General features: G+C 37.3%; 1 protein-coding gene across 5 annotated transcripts in view; it reads right to left on the reverse strand.

Moving 5' to 3' along the window:
• Positions 1-19690, reverse strand: part of mvb12ba (multivesicular body subunit 12Ba) — an 80933-nt gene that overhangs the window by 14571 nt on the left and 46672 nt on the right. For 3 of the 5 annotated variants that reach the window (XM_062988415.1, XM_062988413.1, XM_062988416.1), the window contains exons 6-10: positions 18597-18758; positions 18339-18430; positions 17563-17618; positions 14310-14369; positions 9246-9590 (exon numbers count right to left, since the gene is read on the reverse strand). In XM_062988415.1, coding sequence (XP_062844485.1) covers positions 9504-9590; positions 14310-14369; positions 17563-17618; positions 18339-18430; positions 18597-18758 — 457 coding nt within the window. In that variant the 3' untranslated portion in view covers positions 9246-9503. Of the gene's footprint in view, positions 1-9245; positions 9591-12448; positions 13544-14309; positions 14370-17562; positions 17619-18338; positions 18431-18596; positions 18759-19690 lie in introns of those variants that run through there. The other 2 variants (XM_062988418.1, XM_062988417.1) reach the window with 2 other exon arrangements.

A 19690-nucleotide genomic window follows, 5' to 3' on the forward strand; every position in this document is an offset into this window, starting at 1 on the left:
GACATTAATGGCTGTGTGTTGAGTTATTTTCAGAAGACAGTAAATCTACACTGCTATACAAGCTGTACACTGACTACTCTAAGTTATATCCAAGTTTCATGTCTATAGTGTTGTCCCATGAAAAGATAGAATGAAATATTTGCAGAAATGTGAGGGGTGTACTCACTTTTGTGATACACTGTATATATATATATATATATATATATATATATATATATATATATATATATATATATACAGTATATATATATATATATATATATATATACAGTATATATATACAGGGTGGGCCATTTATATGGATACACCTAAATAAAATGGGAATGGTTGGTGATATTAACTTCCTGTTTGTGGCACATTAGTTTATGGGAGGGGGGAAACTTTTCAAGATGGGTGGTGACCATGGCGGCCATGTTGAAGTCGGCCATTTTGGATCCAACTTTAGTTTTTTCAATGGGAAGAGGGTCATGTGACACATCAAACTTATTGAGAATTTCACAAGAAAAACAATGGTGTACTTGGTTTTAACGTAACTTTATTCTTTCATGAGTTATTTACAAGTTTCTGACCACTTATAAAATGTGTTCAAAGTGCTGCCCATTGTGTTGGATTGTCAATGAAACCCTCTTCTCCCACTCTTCACACACTGATAGCAACACCGCAGAAGAAATGCTAGCACAGGCTTCCAGTATCCGTAGTTTCAGGTGCTGCACATCTCGTATCTTCACAGCATAGACAATTGCCTTCAGATGACCCCAAAGATAAAAGTCTAAGAGGGTCAGATCGGGAGACCTTGGGGGCCATTCAACTGGCCCACGACGACCAATCCACTTTCCAGGAAACTGTTCATCTAGGAATGCTCGGACCTGACACCCATAATGTGGTGGTGCACCATCTTGCTGGAAAAACTCAGGGAACGTGCCAGCTTCAGTGCATAAAGAGGGAAACACATCATCATGTAGCAATTTCAAATATCCAGTGGCCTTGAGGTTTCCATTGATAAAGAATGGCCCCACTATCTTTGTACCTCATATACCACACCATACCATCAATTTTTGTGTTCCAACAGTCTTGGAGGGATCTATCCAATGTGGGTTAGTGTCAGACCAATAGCGGTGGTTTTGTTTGTTAACTTCACCATTCACATAAAAGTTTGCCTCATCACTGAACAAAATGTTCTGTGTAAACTTAGGGTCCTGTTCCAATTTTTGTTTTGCCCATTCTGCAAATTCAGTGCGCCGATCTGGGTCATCCTCGTTGAGATGCTGCAGCAGCTGGAGTTTGTAAGGGTGCCATTTGTGAGTAGCTAATATCCGCCGAAGGGATGTTCGACTGATGCCACTCTCCAGTGACATGCGGCGAGTGCTAGGCTGTGGGCTCTTGCTGAATGAAGCTAGGACAGCCACTGATGTTTCTTCATTAGTGACAGTTTTCATGCGTCCACATTTTGGCAAATCCAACACTCTGAACCAGTTTCACGAAACTTGGCAAGCAGTTTGATAACTGTAGCATGGGAGATGGGTGGTCTCGTAGGGTGTCTTGCATTGAAATCTGCTTCAATGACCCGGGTACTGCGTTCACCAGACATCAACACAATTTCTATCCGCTCCTCACGTGTTAACCTCTGCGACATGTCAATGGCTGTAAACAAAGAGAAGCTTGTAAATAACTCATGAAAGAATAAAGTTACGTTAAAACCAAGTACAGCATTGTTTTTCTTGTGAAATTCTCAATAAGTTTGATGTCACATGACCCTCTTCCCATTGAAAAAACTAAAGTTGGAGCCAAAATGGCCGACTTCAAAATGGCCGCCATGGTCACCACCCATCTTGAAAAGTTTCCCCCCTCCCATATACTAATGTGCCACAAACAGGAAGTTAATATCACCAACCATTCCCATTTTATTTAGGTGTATCCATATAAATGACCCACCCTGTATATATATACAGTATATATATATACTGGTGCTGGTCATAAAATTAGAATATCATGAAAAAGTTGATTTATTTCAGTAATTCCATTCAAAAATTGAAACTTGTATATTATATTCATTCATTACACACAGACTGATATATTTCAAATGTTTATTTCTTTTAATGTTGATGATTATAACTGACAACTAATGAAAACCCCAAATTCAGTATCTCAGAAAATTAGAATATTGTGACAAGGTACAATATTGAAGACACCTGGTGCCACACTCTAATCAGCTAATTAACTCAAAACACCTGCAAAGGCCTTTAAATGGTCTCTCAGTCTAGTTCTGTAGGCTACACAATCATGGGGAAGACTGCTGACTTGACAGTTGTCCAAAAGACGACCATTGACACCTTGCACAAGGAGGGCAAGACACAAAAAGTCATTGCTAAAGAGGCTGGCTGTTCACAGAGCTCTGTGTCCAAGCACATTAATAGAGAGGCGAAGGGAAGGAAAAGATGTGGTAGAAAAAAAGTGTACAAGCAATAGGGATAACCGCACCCTGGAGAGGATTGCGAAGCAAAACCCATTCAAAAATGTGGGGGAGATTCACAAAGAGTGGACTGCAGCTGGAGTCAGTGCTTCAAGAACCACCACGCACAAACGTATGCAAGACATGGGTTTCAGCTGTCGCATTCCTTGTGTCAAGCCACTCTTGAACAAGAGACAGCGTCAGAAGCGTCTCGCCTGGGCTAAAGACAAAAAGGACTGCTGAGTGGTCCAAAGTTATGTTCTCTGATGAAAGTAAATTTTGCATTACCTTTGGAAATCAAGGTCCCAGAGTCTGGAGGAAGAGAGGAGAGGCACAGAATCCACGTTGCTTGAGGTCCAGTGTAAAGTTTCCACAGTCAGTGATGGTTTGGAGTGCCATGTCATCTGCTGGTGTTGGTCCACTGTGTTTTCTGAGGTCCAAGGTCAACGCAGCCGTCTATCAGGAAGTTTTAGAGCACTTCATGCTTCCTGCTGCTGACCAACTTTATGGAGATGCAGATTTCCTTTTCCAACAGGACTTGGCACCTGCACACAGTGCCAAAGCTACCAGTACCTGGTTTAAGGACCATGGTATCCCTGTTCTTAATTGGCCAGCAAACTCGCCTGACTTTAACCCCATAGAAAATATATAGGGTATTGTGAAGAGGAAGATGCGATACACCAGACCCAACAATTCAGAAGAGCTGAAGGCCACTATCAGAGCAACTTGGGCTCTCATAACACCTGAGCAATGCCACAGACTGATGGACTCCATGCCACGCCGCATTGCTGCAGTAATCCAGGCAAAAGGAGCCCCAACTAAGTATTGAGTGCTGTACATGCTCATACTTTTCATGTTCATACTTTTCAGTTGGCCAACATTTCTAAAAGTCCTTTTTTTGTATTGGTCTTAAGTAATATTCTAATTTTCTGAGATACTGAATTTGGGGTTTTCATTAGTTGTCAGTTATAATCATCAACATTAAAAGAAATAAACATTTGAAATATATCAGTCTGTGTGTAATGAATGAATATAATATACAAGTTTCAATTTTTGAATGGAATTACTGAAATAAATCAACTTTTTCATGATATTCTAATTTTATGACCAGCACCAGTATATACACAGTGTTAAAAAAAAAAAAGTCCAACGCCATTAACTCGATAAATCAATGTTTGTAGTAGAAATGCTATTTCTACATAGCAAAAAATTTACTTGAAAGTGTAGTACGTAGAGTAATGAAAACAAAACAAACTCAACAATTAGGACATGCATGCCACTCATTCTGAGTAATCAAAGCATTGATTAAAGGGTTTTTTTTCAAAATAATAGCAGTGAGGAGTTTAACTGGTGAAGTCATTCATTCTGCAGAAGAACGGGTCGAAATTCTGGCCCTTATCTAATGTAGGAGGGTGGCAAATGTTGCACAGGTTGGTTATAGCACATTTCCTTCTGAAATACTGGGTAAAATGGGTTGTTCCAGACATTGTTCGTACTTTGTTTAAAAAGTTGATTGTAGAGGGATATACAGAGAAGTGCAGCAAATTATTGGCTGCTCAGCTAAAATGATCTCAAATGCCTTGAAGTGACAACCAAAACCTGAAAGACGCAGAAGGAAGCGTGGAACTACTGTTCGAATGGATAGAAGAATAGCCAGAATGGCAAAGGTTCAGCCAGTGATCACCTCCAGAAAGATCAAGGAACATCTGAAGTTACCAGTGAGTACAGAAGATGATTAAGTAAAGCCTATTTACCAGCAAGAACTCCTTGCAAAGTCCCGTTATTAAAATGTCGAGACATGTCCAGAATGGGTTCAAATTTGCCAAAAAACACATTGACTGGTCCAAAGAGAAATGGCTCAATATTTTGTGGACTGGTGAAAGCAAAATTGTTCTTTTTGGGTCTAGTGGCCGTAGACAGTATGTCAGACGACCCCTGAGCACTGAATTCAAGCCCAAGTACACTGTGAAGACAGTAAAGCATATGGTGGTACAAAATGGTGATATGGGGATGTTTCTCAGTGGCCAGCCCAATCCCCTGAGTTTAATCCCATAGAGAACTTGTGGGCTGACATCTGAAACGCATTCTTTTGAGGCAAAACCCAAAATTGCAGAAGAACTGTGGAATGTAGTCTAATCATCCTGGACTAGAATACTTGTTCAGAGGTGCCAGAAATTGGTTGACTCCATGCAACACAGATCTCAGAAACAATTGTTATGCCACTAAATATTTGTTCAGTAATTTAAAGTAAAGTGAAACCTTAAACATTTTCAGTTTATACATACATTTTTAAAGAAAAATGCTGGCGCTGCTATTTATTTGAATGTCACCTAGTACCTAAGTATTCATGATTAGAATTAATTAAAACACAATTTGAAGATGATTAAATATTGAAAAGACTGTATTGCCTATTTGTATAGTATATTCTAGTTGAACAGGTGATTGTTATGATTTGGTACAAAAGCAGTATCTACAATAGTCTGAATCTTTGAGGAGAAAAGGCAGGCAGTGAATCTCCATTTTACAAATATATTGTACGATTACTAAGTAATTTATAATTCAGACTTTCACAGCTTCTACTGCAATCTTTTTGGTAATATTAACACTTAAAAAAGGCCTTAGTGTCCATCATTAGTAGTTGACCAAAGACACACTCAAAATCTTGTGGAAAGTCTTTCCAGAAAAGACTGTCACAAAGAGAGGGTCAAATTTATATTAATATATACTATTTAAGAATCGAATGTTTAACAAGCTCATGGCCAGGTGTCCAAATCTGTTTTAAGCAAAGAAACAATTATGTTAGAATGAAAGTTAAGCATAAAATAAGCATTTAATTTTTTTTCTGGCAGAAACCTTAACTAAACCTAAGTGATTTGCATAAAAAATCTAATTACCGTTTACACCTAATTTATTAAAGTCTGATTTTAAGTTAATTTAATAAAATGTAGTCAATATTTTATATTTCAATATATCATGCAAATTCCTTGCAGGCTTTTACATGCCATTTAGCAAACTCCAAGCAGGCAGTGCATTCTGTCTTGACACACTGCCATAAAAGCCTGATTTATAGAGTGTTTTACTGCTCACAATATGAACCCAAGATATTTCATGTTTTGTCTGGTCAACTTCATTTTATTTGTTAATATACATATATTCCTGCATTTCAGGCCTTTAACACATTTAAAAAAAATGAGGTAAGAAAAAAAAAAATAATGATACGATTTCAAACCGGTTATGTTAACAGGTGACTGTCATCATGATTCGGTACAAATGCAGTCTCCACAACAGTATAGGCAGAAGATCTTCAGTTTATCAATAAATGTGTGAGTAAATTAACAATGTTCGTCTCAAAAAAAAAACTGTAAGGAATTTACATTATTCTCCCTCAACAGTGCGAAATGATAGAAGGAATCTGGAGAAAATTCAGTATGAAACGGGCAAGGGCCATCATCCTGGGTATTCTCGGTAAAAGACAGAATGGCAACATTAAAGTGCCAACCTTATTTAGAATGTGTTAGACAGAACTTTATCTCAAAGGAAGTTGCAGTGTTACAATAGCAAGAGACATATAATTAAACATGAACTTACATATATTAAGCAGAAATTAAATACACATAGTATAGGCAAAAATGACAGTAAAATATAAGAGAACAGGAATAGAAGTATATCAGCATATTTACATAAGCAGATTTGTTGCATTTACATGACAGCAGGTATTGCAGTAAACAGTTTAAAACACTATGATTGCAGGCTTGAAATGCAGGAATTGATGTATATTAACAAATGAAAATTAAGCTGACCAGACAAAACATGCAATATCTTGGGTAGGTAAATGTAAGAAACACTTGTTCCCAACTTGTTCAGATTTAAGGACATACATACATTTTCCATACTGTCCCAAGTTGCACAAACGGCTTCATGGCATAAGTCTATTTGGCCGAGAAACTGCATGCAAGCCATGAAGGCATAGTTGGGTTAGTGAGTGAGTGGCCCACACAGAGCCCTGACTTCAAACCCATCAAACCATATTGGGATGAACTAGAAAAAAGGTTTTTCTGAATAAATGGGTATACATTTCCTCAAAAACACTCAAAACTCTCAGAGAGAGCCTTCCTAGAGAAAGTGTAAGCTGTTATAGCTGCAAATTAATGCCTGAGGAGTTAGAATGGAATGTCATAACTCATGTAGATGCAGTGTAGGTGTCCCAATACTTTTGTCCACAGTGTATGCATGTATATATATATATTTATATGTATATATTTATGTATGTACAGTGGTGTTCAAAAAAATATCAGTCCAAAACCATTAACTTGATAAATCAATGTTTTTAGTACAAATGCTATTTCTACATAGCAGAAAATTTACTTGAAAGTGTAGTAGAGTATTGAAAACAAAACAAACCCAACAATTAGGACATGCATGCCGCTCATTCTGAGTAATCGAAGCATTGATTGAAAGGGGGTTGTTCAAAATAATAGTAATGAGGAGTTCAATTGGTGAAGTCATTCATTCTGCACAAGAACAGGTGTCAATTTTGGCCCTTATTTAATGTAGGAGGGTGGCAAATGTTGCACAGGTTGGCTAGTACATAGCACATTTCCTTTTGAAATACTGGGTAAAATGGGTTGTTCCAGACATTTTTCTGATGAACAGTGTACTTTGATTAAAATGTTGATTGTAGAGGGATAAAACATACAGAGAAGTACAGCAAATTATTGGCTGCTCAGATAAAATGATCTCAAATGCCTTGAAGTGACAACCAAAACCTGAAAGATGCGGAAGGAAGCGTGGAACTACTGTTCGAATGGATAGAAGAATAGCCGGAATGGCAAAGGTTCAGCCATTGATCACCTCCAGAAAGATCAAGGAACATGTGAAGTAACCAGTGAGTACAGAAGATGATTAAGTGAAGCCAATTTACCAGCAAGAACTCCTTGCAAAGTTCCGTTGTTAAAAAAAAATGACATGTCCTGAATGGGTTCAAATTTGCCAAGGAACACACTGACTGGTCCTGAATGGGTTCAAATTTGCCAAGGAACACATTGACTGGTCCAAAGAGAAACGGCTCAACATTTTGTGGCAAAATTGTTCTTTTTGGGTCTAGTGGTCGTAGACAGTATGTCAGACGACTATCGAGCACTGAATTCAAGCCAAAGTACACTGTGAAGACAGTAACGCATGATGGTACAAAATGATATGGGGATGTTTTTCATACCATGGTGTTACGCCTATTTATCACATACGAGGGATCATGGATCAGTTTAAATATATCAGAATACTTGAGATCATCATGTTGCCCTATGTCGCAGAAGAAATGTCCTTAAAATGGGTGTTTCAACATGACAATGACCCAAAACATCTTGGTTACAGACAAACAAGATGGAGGTAATAGAGTGGCCAGCCCAATCCCCTGACTTCAATCCCATAGAAAACTTGTGGGCTGATATCTGAAACAAAGATGGGTTTGAGGCAAAACCCAAAAATGCAGAAGAACTGTGGAATGTAGTCTAAACATCCTGGACTGGAATACCAGTTCAGAGGTGCCAGAAGTTGGTCGACTCCATGCAACACAGATCTCGGAAACAATTGTTATGCCACTAAATATTAGTGGAGGTAATAGAGTGGCCAATATTAGTGGAGGTAATAGAGTGGCCAGCCCAAGCCCAATCCCCTGACTTCAATCCCATAGAGAACTTGTGGGCTGATATCTGAAACACATTATTTTTTTTTTATTTTTTTTTATTTTTTGAGGCAAAACCCAAAAAAGCAGAAGAACTGTGGAATGTAGTCTAAACATCCTGGACTGGAATACCAGTTCAGAGGTGCCAGAAGTTGGTCGACTCCATGCAACACAGATCTCGGAAACAATTGTTATGCCACTAAATATTAGTTCAGTAATTTAAAGTAAATGAAACCTTAAACAATTTCTTTTTTAGTTTTTAAAGAAAATTGCTGGCACTGCTATTTTTTTGAACAGCCTAATATTAATTTTTCTTAACTTTCTGTAAAGGATTAACACAAACTGGCAAAATTTTGTTAATGTTTTGATTTAGAACTGAAAGTGTAGTATTTTCAGTGCATTTGCATTTATGGAAATAAAAGTTATTATAATGATTTTGTGCTATATTCACTTTTTTAAAATCACTGCTATTTTTTTTAACACTACTGTATATGTACACATATTTTGTTGTGATTGCCATTGGGTTTCCATTAACCGTTGTTAGGTCATTTTGGGGTTTTTTCAATAAATTACACAATTAAATTTCAGCCTATGATACACCTGAACTTAAAATTAGCAGATGTACCTTTGGACGTACTTTTGGCCATATAGTGTATATGCAAGTTAATAGTAAAGCTGAATAATGACATTTACCAAAGTTCTACGGTAATGTCACTTAAACTCCTAAAGACGTAAATATTTAATTTAAATTTAAATTGTGAATTGTATCATTAGAATTGAATTCATAGAATTGAATGAAATAAAAAACAATGAGAGTGGCATTATAGTAACAAGTCCTGAAGACATACATGGAAAAATTAAAAACAATTCGTCTGCATTTTCAACTAGTCTATCAAGCATGTTATTACACAAGGTAAACCCTATGATAAAGATAAGTCAGTTGCTATTTTGGAACAATGCCTGAGATGACAGAAAAACATAAACATAAATAATAGTCAGAACGACAATAGTAAGAGCAGGAAAAATCTCAGTAACAGTAGCCAAAACTCCAACTGCATTTTTTGTAAGGTGGAGCCAGGAATGTTTTCACACAAAGAAAACACCAATGTAACTCAAAACTCTATTTACAACCGTTTACACAGAAGATTACATTATCTGAGGCATAAATAAACTTTGCAGAAAAAAAACAGTAAAGCAAAAAAAAGAAAAGAAAAGAAATACTACTCACATTGTGCACAAACATTTCAGTTAGAGTCTACTTGTTAGTGGGTCTAAGTTAAACCAATCAACAATTAATAATTGAGTAGTATTCATCACTCTTCTTCCGTCGAGGCAAGATACTCCTTTCTCCTTCCAGTCCTGTTTTCTTGTGCTTTAAACCTCAGAACCAAGCGAAGTCCTGGTGGGACTAGGGGGCAGACGGGCAGCTGCGCTGTGCTCTGTACGAAAACTATACTCATACTGGACACGTATGTTATAATAAAAGAAAGAAAGTAAAAGAGAAAAGAAATTGATATTAAAAACCCCTGATGCTCAGTGGTTTAATGACCTATATAAAGTAGACAATACATTTACAAGTTATAACAGTTACTGGACGCTCTTGATACAGTTTTAAAAAATGTGGGCCTCTTGCCAAATAACAATTTGTTTATATCTAGAATTAAAAGTAAACACAACCTCAGCAGCAAAAAAACATTATAACCTTTACCTATCTTATGCCAGGACAGAAATGTAATTGCAATCTTTCGGCCAGCATGGCTGATTTAACGGCTGATAAAAATTTAATGTGCCCTTTGATTAGAGCAAGAAAGTACACACCCTTTTTTCAATACTTTTTAGAAGTCACTCTGGCAGCGTTTACAGCCGCAAGTGTTCCTGGATATGTCTCTGCAAGTTTTGCACACCTGGATTTGGGCAGTTTATCCAATTAGTCATGCCAGGAGCTCTCAAGCTCCGTAAGATTGGATGGCAAGTGTCTAGGTATGTTTTTTTTGGTAAGAAAGGGCTTTTGTCTTGCCACCCTACCCTACAACTAGACATATGAGGAATATGGGAGATTGTTGTCACATAAAGTGCACAAACAGTACTAGCCAAAAATTCCAGCTGCTTCTTTAATGTTACTGTAATCCACTTGCTGATGACCGTCTTCACTGTGTTCTATGGTATACGGAATGCCTTAAAAATCTTTTGCACCTTTCCCTGACTGACACCTTTCAACAATGAGATTCCTTTGATTCTTTGTAAGCTCTTTGCGAAACATGGCTTTTGCTATAAGATGCAACCAAGTAAATGTCAAGAAAATCTTACTAGAACAGCTGAAGTTTATAGGGGGTTAATTAGAGTCACATTAATGATGGCAGGTGTATACTGACAAATACACTCCTGATCAAAATCTTAAGACCAGTTAAAAAATTGCAAGAATTAGCATTTTGCACTATTGGATCTTAAGAAGGTTCCAAGTAGAGCTTCACAATGCTAAAAGAAGAAATGGGCGCACGCAAGAGACAAAAACTTTTAAGCAGCCAATTTATTGAAAACATTTACACTCAAACATGCTTTTTTCATCTGATCAAAAGTTTAAGACCACAGCCTTTAAAAGCCAAAATGTGCACAGAAATTTGGATTCCATGTCATTTTCTGTCAAGTATTTACACTGTCAAGACCTCCTGATGGCAAAAGCAAAAAAGCTCACTGACTTTGAACGTGGTAGGATTGTTGAGCTTCATAAGCAAGGCCTCTCACAACGTGCCATCGCTGCTGAGATTGGATGCAGTAAGACAGTCATTTTGCATTTATTAAAAGACCCTGAGGGTTATGGAACAAAAAAGTCAAGTGGTAGACCCAAAAACATTTAACCAGCACTGAGCCGCAGGATACGATTGGCTGTCCGTCAAGATACGGGACAATCCTCGACCCAAATTAAGGCCATTACTGGTGCTGACTGCAGCTCAATAACCATCAGACGGCATCTGCGAGGGAAGGGCTTCAGAAACAAAAAACGTCTTCAAAGGCCACGTCTTCTTCAACGCCACAAAATTGCCCGTTTGGACTTTGCAAGGGAGCACCAAACATGGGACATTGAAAGGTGGAAGAAAGTTTTATTCTCTGATGAGAAAAAATGTTACCTTGACGGTCCTGATGGCTTCCAACGTTACTGGCATGACAAGGAGATCCCACCTGAGATGTTTTCTACGCGGCACAGTGGGGGAGGCGCCATCATGATTTGGGGTGCTTTTTCCTTCAATGGAACAATGGAGCTTCAGGTTGTGCAGGGGCATCAAACAGCAGCTGGCTATGTGGAGATGTTGCAGCGGGCATCCCTCATGACTGAGGGCCCTCGTCTGTGTGGTAACGACTGGGTTTTTCAACAGGACAATGCTGTAGTTCACAATGCCCGCCTGACAAAGGACTTCTTCCAAGAGAATAACGTCACTCTTTTGGACCATCCTGCGTGTTCCCCTGATCTAAATCTGAATGAGAACATTTGGGGATGGATGGCAAGGGAAGTTTACAAAAATGGACATCAGTTCCAGACAGTGGATGCCCTTTGTGAAGCCATCTTCAACACTTGGAGCAACGTTCCCACTAACCTCCTGAAAACACTTGCATCAAGCATGCCTAAACGATTGTTTGAAGTGATCAACAAGAATGGTGGAGCTACTCATTACCGAGTCCTTTTTTTGACACTTTGATTTCTGTTTTGAGGGGGTTTTCGGGTTTTTTTGAGCTATGGTCTTAAACTTTTGATCAGCTGATGAACAGCCTATTTCAGTTAAATTGTTGTTTTCAATAAATTGCCTGCTCAAAAGTTTTTGTCTCTTACGCCCATTTCTTCTTTTAGCATTGTGAAGCTCTACTTAGAACCTTCTTAAGATCCAGTAGTGCAAAATGCAAATTCTTGCAATTTTTTAACTGGTCTTAAGATTTTGATCAGGAGTGTATTTAACATGAGTTTGATTCAACTGGTTCATTCTGAACACAGTCACATCCTGAATTATAAGAGGGTGTGCAACCACAATATTTTTTCACCTTTAAACAATTTCAGTTTGTTTTTAATTGAATTGTACAGATTCTTGGTCACATTAAAGGTAGAAATATATCAGAAATTATTTATATTGGTATGACTATTTTATCATTTCTTAAAAACCTGGCTTTTTAATGAGGGTGTGCAGACTTTTCTATCCACTGTACATATCTGGGGGGGGAATATATTTTTAGTGGCAGTGTGTTTGTGTAATGGCAACTGAGCCACAGAGAGACGAAAAGGATTCTTTACATGCTTCTCTGGGTAAGTAAAAAAGTGACAGTTGGAATAAATCTTTTAAAAAAGGTACATTTTAATGTCTCCAAAATACACAGCACAGGACAAGGTGCACTTATTTACACAATAGTGTCCGTGTTAAGCGGTTCAGGCTGTACCAATAACTCAAATGTGTGGAAGAATAATAACTAGACCTGCGATTCCTGAGGGAATTACAACACTGCTCGAAACTGTGACAAAGAATAAACATTTGGCTCTGTGGGTGTTTATGGTTGACATTTGCAGTTCGAGCTGTCTTACACAGAGGAAAAATAAAAGTTGTAACAAGAATAACAATACAGTGCTTTTTCAAGCACTATAATCATAACTGAACTTGCATTTCCTGAAAGAACTACATAGTGCTTATAATGTTGCAAAAAAGTGGTAATACTGTTTGAGTAGCTAAGTGATTGCTATGGTTAACCAGATGGTGGTTGCTAGGGTGTTTCTTATGGTTGCTAAGGTATGGCTACATGGTTGCTAGGGTGTTCCAGGTGGTTAACAGGTTGTTAAATGTGGTTGATATGGTAATGCACATGGTTTCTAGGGTGTTCCAAAAATGAGGGTTGAATACTTAGTATGAGAAGGTGGTTACTACTGTGTTTTTGGTGGCTGCTATAATATTCTAGGTGGTTGCTATGGTATCCCAGGTAGTTGTCCCAGATGTGTTGGTTTGTAGATTCTTTGGAGTTTTATGTGGTTGCTAGGGTGCTTGCAGTCGGTTGCTATGAAAATACAAATGGTTGCTATGGTGTTTCAAAACTGAGGGGTTAAATACTTGTGTATTTTAGTATGGGTATGTGTTGCTTAATGGTTGCTATAGTGCTGGTGAGTGATTGCTAAGGTGTTTTAAATGTGTGGAGTTAAATACTTTTGGTTAGTTATGTTAGTGTGTCTATAAGGATGCATGTGTAGGGCAGAACACTTTGGGTTATTTATGTGATTGTAAGTATGTATTTATGTGTAATAGCAGTTAGAGGAAGGATTCTGCATGTTTCTTTCTGGGTGAGTGAAAAGTGATGACTAGATTTTAAATTCTTAACATTTCAACAATATGTTAATTAAATCAACCAGGATGCACCCGGCCACACTTGGAATGCAACAGCCACAGGGTCTGAAAAATTTAGTAAAAAAGAAATTTTTGGTTTTTTATTATTCAGATTTTTAATATCTTTCAAAAATCTCTAAAACCCCATTTTTACTTTTTCACAATCGATGATTAAGTATAGATTGATTGGTAAAATCTAAATTATACAAAATTAAAATCAAATCCGTAACACAAAATAGTGCAAAATTACAAGATTATTTTTAAAATCCACTAAATATTACACACAAAGTGTTACTTGGACTTATTTGCCCCTTTTGATTTCCTTTATTTTTGACATGTCACCCTCAAATGGTTTAATATTTAAATTTACATTTTCAGCATTTAGCAGACGCTTTTATCCAAAGCGACTTACACAATGAGCAATTGATGGTTGAGGGCCTTGCTCAGGGACCCAACAGTGGCAACTTGGTGGTGGCGGGGCTTGAACCGGCAACCTTCTGTTTACTAGTCCAGTACCTTAACCACTGAGCTATCACTGGCCCCCAGTGTAAATAATTTGAATTAATGTAAAAAAAAAATTTTATTTTACTTTTCATATATTAAAATGTGTTTGAATCTCTGAAATAAATGTGACATAATTGACAGAATCAAGAAAGCAATTTTTCCACTGCACTATATACACTGACATATAATATTTATACTGAAATATAATACATACACTTTACTGTATTAGTATTAACTGTTTAGTTTTAATTACAACAATCTAATGTACCACCATAATGTAACCAACAAGCTTAAAATTTTGTTTCAGGATCAGCTCCAGAAAACTCACCTCTTTTTCTATCTCTTCTAAAGATTTGATCCTTATGCCCATCAGGTCCACCTGTTGTAACTGCAGAAGCAACCAAAATGTTGGAAAATTACAAACCCAATTCAGAAAAAAGTTGGGACAGTATGGAAAATGCAAATAAAATAAAAATGCAGTGTTCCTGACTTTTATTTGATTCATTTTTTTTTCTGCTTAGTTTTATTTCGTTTGTTAATATACCTCCATTCCTGCATTTCAGGCCTGCAACACATTCCAAAAAAGTTGGGACGGGGGCAATTTAGGGCTAGTAATGAGGTGAAAAAACTAAATAATTATGTGATTCCAAAAAGATGATGTCAACAGGTGATTGTAATCATGGTTTGGTACAAAAGCAGCATCTAGGAAAGGCTGAGCCATTGATAAGCAAAGATAGCCAGATAATCTCCAATTTGTCAACAAATGCGTGTGAAAATTATTAATGTACCTCAAAAAAAGATTGGAAAGGATTTGCATTTCTCTCCCTCTACAGTGCATAATATCATTAGGCGATTTAAGGAATCGGGAGGAATAAAGGCCAAGGGCGCAAGCTTAAGCTGAACGCCCGTGATCTTCGATCCCTCAGATGGCACTGCATCAAGAACCGCCACTCAACAATAGCCGATATAACCAGATGGGTGAGGGATTACTTTGGCAAACCTTTGTCAAGCATTACAATTAGGGCTGGACGATATGGCTAAAATGTATATCACGATATAACTCCTAATTTCAGTCGATACGATATAATTCCGATATCGATATGAATAATACAAATGTCAGAAAAACTGCAAAGAACACCAAAATTGGATGGCGGTACCTGCAAACCTCTTTTATGGTTTCTGGCAAGAAATACAAGCTGAATAAACCACTGAATTAGTCCTTCATCTCTTATCAGCTATTTCATCTGCTTCTTTTTCAACTGTGGACAGTGGTGGAGCCAGACAATTTTCATAGGGATGGCCAGACTGAGACCATTGCTCACACAGGGGTGGCACAGAAACTGTCAGATATCTTATTTTTTTATGTGGCAAGTTGCTGTGGATCTAGTAGTGTTTTGGTCACTCACTCGTTTACCTATATAGGCAGTGAGTGCCATGTAGAATTACATCAAGCCTAGCATAATAAGCTTTTTATTTTTTCTCATTTTCCCTGACAAGTAAAAAACTTAAATATAGCAACCTTAACATTATGAGGAAGAATTTTAAAGATATTCCTTTGCAATACTTGACCATTTGACTGCAAACTTGTGTGTACTGATGAGACTCATTTGAACCCCAGAACATGCTAGCGTGAATGCATGGAAAACAAATTAAAATTTTCTTTCAAGAATATGATAGGCTGACCAACACTATTAAGCCAAATCAGCACTGAATTTGACTTTACTTTACTTTTAATAGCCTTCTACAATGCTGGGGCTTCTTAAAATTGAATATTTTCTTTTAAATAGGAGTGTTATTTAAATGCTAAATTGTTTTTTTTTTAAACGCCCAATTTAGAGGAAAACCACCCAATCTGGCAACATTGGAATGAGCAGAGCCCGTTAGTGGGTTTACTCGTAGCGCGCCACAACTACAAGCAGTAGTAGTACTAAGTAGTAATAGTAGTACTCAGTAGTAGTACTTCTTCTGTAATTGTGTTGGTGGTTGAAACTTATGTTGAGTGTATTGTTTTGGTGGAGAACTACTTGCTTGAGATGCGCTGTTGAATTGCGTCCCTATGGGAACACCTGCGTGCAAAAATGCTTCCGCAAAAAAGTAACACACAGGCAAAGCGGTCTCCGCCCCTGACTGGATGCTCGTTCACTCACAGCTGTTGAACTCATTTTGCCGCTAATATCCACCGTGTTGTAGGTAGTGTAATCAGAGCGGTAACGCTGAGCACTGGCTTCGTGCCTGTGGTGTTCGTCATCACGCACTGACGTAATGTATATCGATCGAATTTGTTTAAAAATCATATCACCGTTATTGAAACATTTTCTATCGCGATATACTGTATATCGATATTGAATTATTGTCCAGCACTAACTACAATACAGAGTTACATGCACAAATGGCACTTAAAACTTTACAGTGCAAAAAAGAAGCCTTATGTTAACCATGTCCAGAAGCGACGTTGACTTATCTGGGCTCTGAGGCATCTAGGATGGACTATCACACAGTGGAAATGTGTACTGTGGTCAGATGAATCAGCATTCCAGGTCTTTTGTGGAAAAAATGGATGCTGTGTGCTCCGGACCAAAGACGAAAAGGACCATCCAGACTGTTATCAGCAACAAGTCCAAAAGCCAGGGTCTGTCATGGTATGGGGCTGTGTCAGTGCCCTTGGCAAAGGTCATTTACACTTCTGTGATGGCAGCATTAATGCAGAAAAGTACATTGAGATCTTAAAGCAACATATGCTGCCTTCAAGACGTCATCTTTTCCAGGGACGTCCATGCATCAAGACGTCATCTTTTCCAGGGACGTCCAACGAGACAATGCAAAACCACATTACAAAGACATGGCTGCGGAAGAAGAGGGCATGGGTACTGGACTGGTCTGCCTACAGTCCTGACCTGTCCCCAATAGAGAATGTGTGGCAAATGTTAAAACAAGTTTGAAAAAATGCAAAAAATGTTTGCAGGAAGAATGGGACAAAATAAAACCTGAAACACTAAATCGCTTGGTATCCTTGGTGCCAAAACGTCTTTTAAGTGTTGTGAAAAGGAATAGCAACATTACAAAGTGGTAAATGCTTTACTGTCCCAACTTTTTTGAAATGTGTTGCAGGCCTGAAATGCAGGAATGGATGTTTATTAGTAAATGAAATAAAGTTGACCAGACAAAACATGAAATATCTCAGGTTCATCCTGTCTGCAATGAAATAAAAGTCAAAATAAATGTAATTATTTGCATTTTCCATGCTGTCCCAACTTTTTCTAATTTGGGGTTGTACATAACTGCCTAATGCTTCAACATAGATGCAGAATTGCAAATACTAATTTAATTAGCTGCCCAGTACTAGATAAAAAACTATAAAACACAACTTGCAAGTTTGTTGCTTTGTATTACTAGGAAAACCGCTTACTAATTAATTACACTATAAATTCGTTACAGAAAAATACTTAGTGCAAAGGTGTTCAAAAGATCAAAGATGTCAATAATTGTAACAGATTTTTACTATTATCTAATATTATTTTATTTCTAAAAATGTACCATAAATAAAGTTAAGATATGCAAATATAAGTAATAATAAGACTTACATCCTTAGAAGTGCATGCAAACTTCTCAGAGATCATGAAAGGCACACCATCCATAGCTTAAAATAAAAAGTCACAAAACAAAGTCAACATAAAACATAAAGTACATTATTGTTTAATATGTGAATTGATGCTTTTTAGGGAAACAATCTTTCATGAGAACACTAATTTCTAAACAGCGAGGGTCAAAGACCACTTCACTAGGTCACTAATGAGACAGGAGTGTCATGCAATTACTTAAAGAGATTTAATACTGTAATACAAGTATTTATCATGAATTTAATCTTTAATCACGGTGTCTGAAGAAAGAGGTGTAGTACTGAGGACATTAGTGTGTATACATTTGTTAATGCAATTTTTAATTTTATGTCCAAAACTCCAATGGTCTTATAGCAACAGCAACAATAATCAGGTTTTTTTTTTTTTACATTTTTTTCAGCATTTAGCAGACGCTTTTATCCAAAGCGACTTACAGTCTAAGCAATTGAGGGTTAAGGGCCTTGCTCAGGGGTCCAACAGTGACAACCTGGCTTTGGTGGGGTTTGAACTAGCAACTTTCTGCTTACTAGTCCAGTACCTTAACCACTAGGCTACAACTTCCCTATTTGTTCAGATCTTACTCCATTTTAGGTCCCATATTCCTCAAAATGCCATACAGAACTAGAGTAAATATAAAATTTCCAATCTTCTATGAGTCGTAGCAGCCAACCCATTAGGCTGTCACTGTGTCGACACCGAGATACCTACATTCGCTTACAGATAGGACATGCAGTTTTTACCTGAGATGGCATACAGGTTAGAGTTCTGGAGTTCGTAGTCAGGCCGAGTGGTACTCTTTCTAAAACTGGCCGGCAGGGTCATAGATAAGTGTCTGTAAAGACAAACACCAGCAATTGATTATATTTTTTTCTACTTTTTGGAAAATAGTTTTTGTACGTATTGTAATGGGATCCTATAAATCACTTGTCACCCAGTCAGTAATTTTGGTGTGCTACAAAATTGCTGGACATACCATTTGCAACATCAGCCACACTTACTTGGGCATAACAGGCACTTGAGAAGAGTTATTGGTGATCGTTTGAATGCTGGTAGTGGTGTTTGTGTTGGTTGTGGTGGAAGAATTAATCTGTATGGGAGACAAGTCCTGGGTTCTAGGCACCTTTCCCATGCGATACCAAATTCCCATGCTGTTTAACTCTCTGTAAGAAAAAGCTTCATTCAGTCATTTAGTCACTCAGAATTTGCAATTTGCACAACAATTTTAACAATGATGGCAGTTAAAAGTTATCAAAATTTCACAACTGTGATTAATTAATAAACCAAGATCAGCCCAATTGCTCATTTGTAACTCACGCTCACCTACCCTGAGCAAACCTGCACCAGTAGCCTGTTTTTTTTATACACGATGAGTAAGCAAAGATAGGTCGTTTCTCATCCCTTCGTGCCAAAGTTCGTTAAAGAATTGTCCATCAATTAAAAAAATATGTTTTTGAACAAGATTGCACATTATTTAGTTTTTTCACCATCTACTATACACAATAGTAAAAGCTAATATATAAAAGCTAAAAACCCCTGTTAAACAAAATGTTGGACTGCATTGCATGAGAAATCTTCATGCTATTTATATAGCCAAATAGGCATGGGCATAATTTAGAAAACGGTTGGCCCTTAACACTGTCCACCAATGCAGCCTAAAATTCTGTTACACAAAAGAGAAAGCCATGCATTAATTCTATGCAGAAGCTCTCATTTTTTTGGGCCATCTCAGATGGACAACAATGGCTAGTTAACAATTGACTAATGAAATTCCTAATATTTGCAATTCTAAAATCAATATGTGATCAACTAACATCATACTAAACACTGTTGTCAAAAAAAAACTTAATCCTTCCTAATTTCCTAATTATATTTTGCACATTTCTAACACAAATATACTGTAGATCACACATAGCTTTAGATTCCTATACAAAATGTAATATAAAAAAAGAATAACAAAACAGTTTCATTACATGAAAATCATTGTGGACCCATGGAAAAAAGTTTTTCTCCCAATATATTCCCTTTATTGCGTTCAGCTCAGTCATTTTTAATTTCCTATTGCTCTTGCAACCTCCACCATACGCAAAATAAT

This window comes from Trichomycterus rosablanca, chromosome 26 (assembly GCF_030014385.1).
Source record: "Trichomycterus rosablanca isolate fTriRos1 chromosome 26, fTriRos1.hap1, whole genome shotgun sequence".
In the NCBI taxonomy this organism is placed as follows: domain Eukaryota; kingdom Metazoa; phylum Chordata; class Actinopteri; order Siluriformes; family Trichomycteridae; genus Trichomycterus; species Trichomycterus rosablanca.